At 35.4% G+C, this 11923-nt stretch overlaps 1 protein-coding gene and 1 pseudogene across 1 annotated transcript; both read left to right on the plus strand.

Moving 5' to 3' along the window:
* The first annotated feature begins 2357 nt into the window (after positions 1-2357).
* LOC109213745 (sorbitol dehydrogenase) lies at positions 2358-6331 on the plus strand. The gene is made up of 6 exons (XM_019377576.1): positions 2358-2624; positions 3649-3716; positions 4408-4644; positions 4853-5143; positions 5443-5630; positions 5979-6331. Exons 1-6 carry the CDS (start codon positions 2522-2524, stop codon positions 6169-6171), a joined length of 1080 nt encoding a protein of 359 aa, XP_019233121.1. The 5' UTR covers positions 2358-2521; the 3' UTR covers positions 6172-6331.
* Positions 6332-6419: 88 nt separating this feature from the next.
* On the plus strand, positions 6420-10986 carry LOC109213744 (annotated as a pseudogene).
* Positions 10987-11923: the final 937 nt, after the last annotated feature.

Raw genomic sequence — 11923 nt, forward strand, 5'->3', positions numbered from 1 at the left:
TTTTTTTTTTTTTGCTCAGGTTAAACTTAGAATTGTATAAATTTTTGTGTCCACTATTTTTCTTTTGTTGATTTTACTCTTTTGTCTTTTTGGCTTTTCTTTGTCTAGTGGATTTCACTTTGTGTGGATTGAAGAAATGCAGCCAAAAGAAGACACAAATGGGTGGTCTTTCTTTTTCCTCTTTTATTTTTTAATATTCTTTTTTTTGGCCTATGCATTTCGCTTTGTGTGATATCTTATGATAAACATGTACCAGGCATTCCTTAATTATATATATTATATTATATATTATATATATATATTTATATATATATATATATTTTCTGCTCAAAAAAAAAAAAAAAGATTTTGCAAACAAAATACGACACAAATTAGTGGTGTTTCATTGTTTTCTTTTGGGTTGCTTAACTTTTCTTTGTAATTTGAAGAGAATGAAAGTGGAAAAGAAAAAGGAAACAAATTAGTGGCAATTATCACTTTTGGGTGGTTGTAAAGCGAGCACCATATCACGATAAAGGATTATAAGTTATCATGCGAGAACTAACAAAATAAATATTAAATGACGATAAATAAGATAACAAAATAAAATTATAATTTAAGTGTCATAAAATTTAACATGTCCATTAACCTATATGCAAAGGCGAAGATATCAATCTGCTATTTTATAAAAGATCCAAAAAAAGTCGAAAAAATAATCTCGTAATTCATTCATAAATAGGTTCACTTATGTAACCTCATATAAGTACATGCACAAAACGCTTATTCTAAAATTAGTATTTTTACATATATGTATATATGGATTGATCTAAATATCTAATGCGAGTAAGTTGGGAATCTTACAGTAATGTTCCAAAAAAGTCTCAACTTACCAATTTCTAGCCATTAATTATAGACTTACCAAAACTAGTCAAACACATATAAAAATTGAAAATCCAAATAAATAGGTAACTTACCAAAATTAGCCAACACATATAAAAATTGAATACTCAAATAAATATGGTTCTTTCTCTCCAAGAATCACACGCAAAGATCTCCTTCCATATTTTAAACGCGATTAACAACATTAGATGCAAGGAAAATGAATTTTCATGGATGAGGAAGCAATATATATATATATATATATATATATATATATATATATATATATATATAAGCAAAAAATGACATTTTTCAATGGGTATGGTTGCAATTCATTAAAAATATATAGATGGGTCAGTATACAAAATTTGAGGAAGATTGGAGGTGATTTGACTGATTTGGTATCAAAATTCGTAGTTAAAATCGAGTTCAATTTTTTTTTTTGCGGCACATGTATCAAACATGTATCACGCATGTATCTCAGACACATATATAATACACATTTGATACAAATATGATACATATGTGATGCACAAATGATACACGGTGTGATACACATTATTTTTTTCCATATTCGTCTTCTACTTCGTATTTCCAATTCAAACCATCTCAAAACTCTACCAAATCATCCAGAACTGAGATTAAAGCTTCTTAAGATATCCCCAATCTATTCTAATAACACCAACTCAAAAGATAGTAAAAAGTTTTGGCTACAAATAGCTAATTGGCTAATATTAGTAATATTTTATAAATTGACCAATTTTTGTAATAAACATAAGGGTGTCTAACGGGTGGGCCGGGCCGGGCCGGGCTGGGTAGGCAAAATTTGGAACCGTACGGGTTGGGAACCGGGCCGGTTACGGGTTAGGGCTTACCGGGTTTAATGGATTCAGGTTCATCCGGGTAAAAAATGAACCGTAAGGGTTACGGATACAAGGGGCCGGGCCGGGCCGGGCCGGATTAGTGTAGTTTTTAGTTTTTCTTTGTATTTTGTATAACTATTGTAAGTTATATTAATGTAAAGTAAAAATATAAAGAATACAATGAAGATGGGAAAAATTTCACTTATAAATTACAAGTGCTACATTTATTTCAAAATTACAAAATTGAAGTTTGCATTTAACAAGTAAATTAACGAAAAAGGAGTAAAACTAAATTTTCATGCATAATAATACTTCAAATTAATCTAACAAACTAAAACATTAAGCATAAATACGTCTAATAATTTTAAAATAACACAAATTGTCTCAAATCAACTTAAATACGAATTTCTGGAGGACGCTCAAGACAACTTTTCATGTGCTTCCTTAAAGAGCCTGTGCCACACTTTAAATGAAGCCGGTCCGAAAACTGGCTGACCCGGCCAGTTAGACACCCTTAAATAAACAACATAACCGCTAGTTTCCCCACATTTTTACCACGGCGCTAAAATAAGACAAAATCAATCATTTAATAGCCCACAGTATTGATTTGCACAATCTGAGTTTGCTTCTTATCCACAATAAGTCCACAGCCACGTGTCTTTCCTACTTGGATATTGCAAATTCATTAATATACACAAACTCTCATACAACATAGATTTAACCAAACTTAGAATCAGTCAGAACCAAAATCAAATCTTGATCTTCTCTCTTTTGAGGAAAAAAGAAGAAGCTGAGGTCTAATGGGTAAAGGAGGAAAAAGTAATGAGGTTGAAGAAAACATGGCTGCTTGGCTTCTTGGTGTTAACACTCTCAAGATTCAACCTTTCAATCTCCCTCCTTTGGGTACTATTTTTTTCTCTACTCGTAGTTAGAAGTTATTAGTATCTCTTATTACGAAGGGAAGGCTTGGCGTAACGGGTAAAGTTGCTGTCATTTGACCACGAGGTCGTCACGAGTTCAAGCCGTGGAAATAACCTAGGCCCTTGTGGTCCGATCCTACCTCGGATCCCGTACACAGTGGAAGCTTAGTGCACCGGGCTGTCCTTTTTTTCGTATCTATTATTATTATTATTATTATTATTATTATTATTATTATTATTATTATTATTATTATTATTATTATTATTATTATTATTATTATTATTTCATTAATTAGGTGTTTAATTAAGTTGACTTTTATGATTAGTTTGATCAATTCATAGGGTAATATGTTGCAATAGTTTTTCGAACTAAAAATAGATATAATTATGGATTTGATGAAACTTTAGTTCCTAGAGGCAAAATAGAATAACGGGTACCCAAGAGTATAGCCTAGTTATCAATAAAGTGAGTGAAAATCATGTACGAACAGAGTTTGAATCTAGATAGAAACAAAATATGTTTTGGTACATGTGCTGGTGGGAGGTAGCAGTAATGTTGAATAGAAACTAGCTCGGACACCACCTTTAAAAAAAGAAATTCAATAATAGTAATTTGATAGTAGAATTTTATGAGTTGGTCTGACAAAGTCTTCTGGTTCTGGTGATGATGCTTTTTTTTTTCTGTGGTTTCTATCGATGGTACTGATATATTGCCTCTTCTCGTCTTCTTTAAGCCGAGGGTCTTTCGGAAACAACCTCTCTACCCCTCGGGGTAGGGGTAAGGTCTGCGTACACACTACCCTCCCCAGACCGCACTAGTGAGATTTCACTGGGTCGTTGTTGTTGTTGTTGTTGGTCTGACAAAGTCAACTTACTGAATTAGCAGAGGGTGTAGTAGCTCTTTGACTCTGATTTGATTTGCAAACTAATTGCTTAAAAATAGGTATTTGTTTTATGATTTTGTTTCAACTAGTTTTCTTACTTTGTTTTTCATTGTTACTTCATAGGACCACATGATGTTAGAGTTAGGATGAAAGCTGTTGGTATTTGTGGAAGTGATGTTCACTACCTCAAGGTAAAGGTTTTCCTCACTTCGTAGTAGCTCATGTATATATTGTGTTTTTGTAGTGTTTTCGGGTTGGTGGGCGGGGAGGTGGTGGTCGATAATCTGGTTATGTTTCAATTGCATCTGCAATGTTGTCATGCAGAGGTGGACCAGGATTTGAAGGTCAGGGGTGTACTTTTTGGTTCAACCAAAATCTGCTTAGTATATAGGGTGTCTGCTACTAATATATCACTATTTTCTAAAAAACACATACATGTATACATGAAATTTTTGCCGAATTTTACGAGTGGCGGTGACTAGTCGCTGTATAGCATAGGTCCGCCTCTGGTGTCCTGTGATTATTGTGTATCGCGACCAATCGAATCTTGTAAAAAGAATGAAACAAGCTTGTTGAGACTTCCCTTGTTCATATGTTAATTATCTTCTGTTATATGGATCCTTATGCATACTCCGGATTCAAGTATGCATCATATACTCGTATGACTAAGTATTCTATATGGTTACCATCAATCTTTCAGAATCTTTGTGCTGTATTTTGGAGGTCAATGTGAACTATCCATACCTCTATCATATAGCCGTTTGCAAGGCATTTGAGGTGTCTTTGTACCGTGCGTGAATTTCTGCTACGGTTTCTTTAGTACACTAATTTTAGTCACCCTTGGATTTGCTGCTAATTGGAAAATAATTTTTTGAATTTCAGACCTTGAGATGTGCTGATTTTGTGGTTAAAGAACCAATGGTGATCGGGCACGAATGTGCTGGGATCATAGAGGAAGTTGGTAGTGAAGTCAAGACATTGGTTCGTGGGGATCGTGTGGCACTAGAGCCCGGAATTAGTTGCTGGAGATGTGATCTTTGCAAAGAAGGTCGATATAATCTGTGCCCTGAAATGAAGTTCTTTGCCACTCCTCCTGTTCATGGCTCTCTCGCGAATCAGGTAAAAAGCTTACCTACTTCGACCAGTTTTCCCACGATTCAAAAAATTTCCCTACATTCATTTCGCCTTTAATGAGAAGACAATTGTGGTATTTAAGGTCGGTTTCATAAAATTATAAACAGATGCATTGTGCTAAATGCAGGGTTTGTGAAGTGATAAATATTTGGACTGTGACTAAAATGCTAATTAATTTTTGTATCGCCAACAGGTAGTCCATCCTGCAGATCTATGTTTCAAGCTCCCGGATAATGTAAGTTTGGAGGAAGGAGCAATGTGTGAGCCACTTAGTGTTGGTGTCCATGCTTGTCGGCGTGCAAATGTTGGTCCTGAGACAAACATATTAGTGCTGGGAGCTGGACCAATTGGGCTTGTCACACTGCTCGCAGCTCGTGCTTTTGGTGCCCCAAGAATTGTTATTGTCGACGTGGATGACTATCGTCTTTCTGTTGCAAAGAAGTTAGGAGCAGATGACATTGTCAAGGTCTCAACTAATATTCAGGTCTGGATCTAAACTTCAAACTTCTTGCTGATGATCTCTCCTACGTTTCATATGCACGCTTGAGAGTGAAGACAAGAGTTAATTTCACGTATGATCACTTAAATTTATCCATTATACCAATAAAGTCACAAAACTATTTTTTGTCACATATAAAGTAATTGAACTTTAGCTACTATAACATTAAAGTGACCGAACTTTACTGATATAGTGGGAGTTTTAGTGACCATACGTGAAATTAAACCGTGAACTCAAGATGTTGCAGGTGTTCTTTCCACTTCACTAACTGATATTATGAACAGGATGTAGCTGCAGAAATAGAAAACATTCAGAAAGCTATGGGAGCTGGGATCGACGTGAGTTTTGATTGTGCTGGCTTTAACAAAACCATGTCAACCGCTCTTGGTGCAACTCGTCCAGGCGGCAAAGTTTGCTTAGTAGGAATGGGACATCATGAGATGACTGTTCCTCTTACTCCAGCTGCTGCAAGGTACAACAACAACTACGCCTCAATCCTAATCAAGTTGGAGTCTGCTATATGACTCCTCACTGATCGTCTCACTCCATTAAAGTCATCTCCGTGCAACATTATGCAAATAAAAACCTAAATATAGAAGTCGTTCTAGAAGTTCTTTATATTTTCTACTAGCATATAAATTTCTGACATGATTAAAAGGCTCTTACAAAATATAGGACTTAAAGTAGACGTACTAACATCACTAATGGATCTTTTCGATAGCTAAAATTTTTCTTAATCTACAGTAATAATAAGCTGACGGTTCCCTCGCTTCTGTATCTTTTTGCCACTACACTGATTGTTTTCTCCATTTATGTTCAGGGAGGTTGATGTCATAGGCATATTCCGCTACAAGAATACATGGCCTCTGTGTCTCGAGTTCTTAAGAAGTGGAAAAATCGACGTGAAACCTTTGATCACACACAGGTTTGGATTCTCTCAAAAGGAAGTTGAAGAAGCTTTTGAAACTAGTGCTGGTGGTGGTGATGCTATTAAAGTCATGTTTAATCTGTAAAAAAAAAAAATTTACCAAATATTCCTGAAACTATATATCCAAAAAGATGTTTTATGCCATGTTCTTTGTGTCTGTTTGAGTCTTTGTTACAACTATGCATTACTTGAAAATATTGAGAATGGTCAAATAAAGGCAGTTGGCTATTTGGCTTGAGGTGTTACCAACATTTGTGTTAATATACAGAGGCAGAGGCGGAGTCAGGATTTAAACCTTATGGGTTTGGGGTTGGAATGTTTTTAAGTTATTGGGTTCTAAATTAATAATTTGTGCATATTCAATGAATATTTTAAGGCACATACAGGGTGTGAACAAAAGTTACTGGGTTCGACCGAACTCGCATGGCACACTTTGGCTCCGCCAATGTTAATACATGCTCTCTCCACTTCATTTTATGTGGCGGGGTTCGGAGTACGAGGGTCAAGCTAAATAGTGATAGTTCCACGTAAAATGGAACAGTGGGAGTAAGTCATTAACCCGTTAGGCAAATTAATATCATGATACAGTCAGACTTCTCTGTAACAACATAGTTATATAACAATCATTCATTATAAAAGCTAAGTTTTTTATGGAACTAATTTTTATGCTATGTTAAAATATATGTTCTCTATAACAACACTTCACTATAACAACTAAAAAAATTCGGAACAAATGAGATTGTTATAGAGATGTTTGACTGTATTTTAGAGCCAAAGCTATAACGGATAGTGTCGATGAAATCTCCTGTAAAAATTTTAATTAAAGGAAATTGTGGACCAAACTCCGGTCTTAGCAATGAAAATAGGATTCCTCCATCTTTAACCAAAGGTTTCGAATTCCTAAATTTGAACTTGACTTGCTTCCTTGAGGGAAAGAACCAAACTTGACTTGTTTGCTAGTTTCAATGAACCAGGTCAAAAATTTGGAAATCTGACATTAATTAACATATTTGATGGTTTTAAAGGTAGAAAATCCAAATATTTTAATCTATCTGTTTCTTTCCACAGTAAAAATCTCTTATTTATTATGATGCAATTTTTTGCGTGTTGAACAAGCAATGAGACTTTTCATTCGTGTTTCTGAAATTTTAACTAAATAGTTTGAATATGAAGTCTTAATTTCTTAAACAATTACCAAACTCTGTGAAAGTCAAGAAAATTAGAATAAAATAGGAAATCCCTACCTTCCAAGAACCTTTCCTAGCCAATCATTAGTTTCCATATCCTTAAAAGTTAAAAAATTTCTATTATCAAATTAATTTTTTTCAGACTTTTATCATGTGTAATAATAGTCAAATTTACCTGCTGATAATTTTTGCCTCATAGAAAACAAGTGGATAGCCATAATTTGTGTAACAAAAGATTTGTACTAAGTACCTTCTAGCTTTGAAATTCCTACTTTGTCATTCAAAATTTTTGAAGGGGAGCCTTGGCGTAGTATGTAAAGATGCCGTCATGTGAACGGGATGTCACGGGTTCGAGCCATGGAAACAGTCTCTTACAGACTGCGTACAATAGACCCTTATGGTCCGACCTTCCCTGGACCTCGCACATAGCGGGAGTTTAGTGCACCGAGTTGCCCTTTCATTCAAGATCCTTTTGAAGGGGAGCCGTAACTGGTTGTTGCCATGTGAGCAAGAGGTCACGGGTTCGAGCCATGAAAACAACCTCTTGCAGAAATGCAGGGTAATGCTGCGTATAGTAAACCCCTATAGTCCGGCCCTTCCCTGGACCCGCGCATAGCGGGAGCTTAGTGCACCGGGCTGCCATTTCATTCAAGATTTTGCTACTTAAATTCAAAACTATAAGTCATTCAACATAGTCAAAGTAGTCTCTCCAATTGTTTACTTCCCTTGTGATTTCAACAACAAACCAATATTATGTTTCTTTTGATAGAAGACTATTTTCTTTGTTCTATATAAAGTAGCTGTATTTCCATATTGTTGTCACTTGTGGAATAACAAATATGGCCAAAATGAATTTACTTATTCATTTCCTACTCATTTGCTTTGTTTTGCTACCAAATTTTGCATTATCTCAAACCAAAAATGAGGTGAAAATTGGCTCATTACTTATAGCTGGTGATGATAAAGTATCTGCATGGATTTCTCCTTCTGGAGATTTTGCATTTGGATTTCAACAACTAGGAAATGAAGATCAATTCCTAGTTTCAATATGGTACAACAAGATTTCTGAGAAAACCATTGTTTGGTATGCAAATGGAGATAATCCAGCTCCTAAAGGATCAAGAATCGAGCTCGTTGCTGATCGCGGACTAGTCCTGACTAGTCCTCAACAACAAGAGACTTTGATTTCTGATCCATTAATTGGTACAGTTGCTTATGGTTCTATGAAAGATACAGGTAATTTTGTACTTGTCAATAAAAATTCTGAAAGTTTATGGCAAAGTTTTAATCAAAGCAAAGATACAATCTTGCCAAGTCAAGAATTTGGAGAAGGATTCAAGCTCTCTTCTCGTCGATCAGAGACTAATTTTTCGAGGGGAAGATTCTTGCTCAGAATGTTTCAAAATGGAAATATTGGAATTGCTACTGTGAACTTGCCAAGTGAGTATATAAACGAGAATTTTTACTTGCTTCGAAGTTTCGATCAATTGAATGCAACGAATTACCAGCTCAAGTTCAATGAATCAGGCCAAATTTTCCATTTAGTGAACAACAGCCAAGAGGTTGTTCTTTCAAAAGGTGAAATAGGATCATCAACAAGATTTTATCACAGAGCAACGCTTAATTTTGATGGCGTATTTACTTTGTATCAGTACCCGAAAGAGCCTAAAGGTAATGGTGTTTGGTCTGCTGTTTGGTCAATTCCAGATAATATCTGTTATAGTTTTCCTACAGAAAGAGGCAGTGGTGTATGTGGCTATAACAGAATTTGCAGACTAAGCATAGACAAAAGACCAGATTGTCAATGCCCGCGAGCGTTTTCTTTAGTCGATCCAGAGGATGATTACAAAGGTTGCATACCGGATTTCATACAAGATTGTGGCGACAATCAAGATAATGCAGAAAATCAGCTTGAAATGGAAACTGTGACGAATATCGATTGGCCAACGAGTGATTATGAGCTTCTGCAACCATTGGATGAAGAAAAATGCAAGAATGCTTGTTTGAATGATTGCATTTGTGCTGTTTCGGTTTTCAGAGAAAATAGTTGTTGGAAGAAGAAATTACCACTTTCAAATGGCAGAGTGGATAACAGAGTGAATTCTAAAGCATTCATCAAAAGAAGAAAAGGTAATATTGCTGTAGAAAGCCCTAATTCTAGAGAGCCAAAAAAGAAAAATCAAGATACTATTATCCTTATTATATCAGTATTCTTGGGTAGTTCTGTTTTTGTTAATTGCTTACTTCTTGGAGTACTTTCTCTTCGATTTTTACTCGTTTATCGCAACAAAAGCTCAACGTTTGATCGAAATGAAAGTTCCATGGATCAAACTTTGAGATACTTCTCTTACAAAGAGCTGTCAAAAGCCACAGAAGGATTCAAGGAAGAACTCGGACGAGGAGCTTTTGGCATTGTATACAAAGGTATCGTAGAAATTGGCAGTCAAGAAACTGGATCGGGTAATCCAAGATGGGGAGGAGGAATTCAAGACTGAAGTGAATGTGATAGGACAAACTCATCACAAGAATTTAGTCCGGTTACTCGGATTTTGTGATGAAGGTCCTCATAGATTACTTGTATATGAATTCTTGAATAATGGTACATTAGCAAGTTTCCTTTTTGGTGATATAAAGTTGACATGGAACCAAAGGACTCAAGTAGCACTCGGGATTGCTCGAGGACTCATGTATTTGCACGACGAGTGCAGTACACAAATCATTCATTGTGACATAAAGCCTCAGAATATACTTCTTGACAATCAATACGATCCAAGAATATCGGATTTTGGATTAGCAAAGTTGTTGAGGATGGATCAAAGTGAGACTCAAACAGCAATAAGAGGAACAAAAGGATATGTTGCACCAGAATGGTTTCGAAACATGCCAATCACAGTGAAAGCAGATGTATATAGCTTTGGTGTTTTACTATTAGAAATCATTTGTTGTAGGAGAAATGTAGACATTGAAGCTGGTGAAGAGAAGGCAATATTAACTTCCTGGGCTTATGATTGCTACCAAGAAGGAACAATATATCAGCTCGTCGAAAATGATTCAGACGCCATTGGCGACAGGAAAAAACTGGAGAGGTTTCTAATGGTAGCCATTTGGTGCATTCAAGAAGATCCTTCTTTAAGGCCAACTATGAAAAATGTTGTGTTAATGCTTGAAGAAATTGTTGAAGTCGCTGCTCCGCCATGTCCAAATCCTTTTAGGACAGATAATTCTCTACTAGACGCGGTATAATAGACGAAGGGGAGCCTTGACGTGGCTGGTAAAGTTGCTGTCATGTGACCAGGAGGTCACGAGTTCAAGCCGTGGAAACAGCTTCTTGCAGAAATGCAGGATAAGACTGTGTACAATAGACCTTTGTGGTCCGATCCTTCCCCTGACCCCACGCATAGTGGGAGCTTAATGCACCAGATTGACTTTTTACTCGGTGTAATAGATTTTCTAGAGCTTCTTATTCTCCATTATCCCTCAAGAACTGTAGCTTTTAGAACCACAAATTAATTTTTTACCTTGTTAGCTGCGGAAGCAGCCACTAATGCTTGCGTTAGGGTAGGATGTTTACATCGCACTCTTTGGGGTACACTCTTCTCCTAACTCTATGTGAATGCGGGGTGCTTTGTACATCGGACTGCCTTTTTTTTTTTTTTAAGCACTTGCATAAATGCAGAGTTTACCGAATATTGCTGTACTTATGTAGCAAAGTTAAGTAAATTATGTTTCACAGCCATTGTTGCCAATTTATTGTAGACTAGTAGTTTAATATAGTAATTCCTTACTTTGCTAGATTCACATTTATAAGCAAAACCAGTGAATGCTGATAGACATTTCACTTGAATTTGCAACAGTGGTTTATACTTGATATTATAAATTAATTAAGAGGTTATCGAATATATCCAAAGGAAATGAATATATTCTCAAATTTGGCCTACTATCCGAAATAAAGCAATTTTGACCTTCGTTAAGTTTTTTATCTAATATTTTACCTTTGTCTTTAGTCACATTTTTTCCCTTGACCCTTAGTGGAGCTTCAAACAGAAGGTAATTTTAAATCATAGCCAAAAGTTAAGGGCTAAATTAATTTTCTTGCGAGGAATTTGGACACGTGGAGTCCTCCCATTTGATGTTGGAGCGTCGTTGAAGGAAAAATATGCAACGGCTTGCTAACAACAAGGGTATGAATTGACCAAAAGTATAACAACGAACAAAATTGAACAATTTCAAATAGTGCGGAGGCAATTTCAATTCTTTTAATAAAATCTTATTAGAGAAGTTATTTTTCGTTATTGTTAATCATAGAATAAAACGTGATTACATATACATCCATTAAAGTATAATGATGCTTGTAATGAAAGTGAGCCTTTGGTTGAACACCAACATAGAGATTTAAAATCCTATATTATCGAGTTTAAATATATTCTTATCAACTTATTACCTTAGTGGGAAATGAACTAGATGGCCATAATTAAAAGTGATTCTTTTATGATAAAGCATCTATTTGTAAATAACTCATTAATTATATTCGGAAATGATCTCATTGCAAATGTATATCAGTACCAAGTTTTTTGTGTTGTAAAGTTTTCGTTCATTACCTTAGTGTTATTACTTTTTAGGAAAATAAATGATTTAAAAATCTTGGTTAAT

Source organism: Nicotiana attenuata, unplaced genomic scaffold (genome assembly GCF_001879085.1).
Source record: "Nicotiana attenuata strain UT unplaced genomic scaffold, NIATTr2, whole genome shotgun sequence".
Classification (NCBI taxonomy): domain Eukaryota; kingdom Viridiplantae; phylum Streptophyta; class Magnoliopsida; order Solanales; family Solanaceae; genus Nicotiana; species Nicotiana attenuata.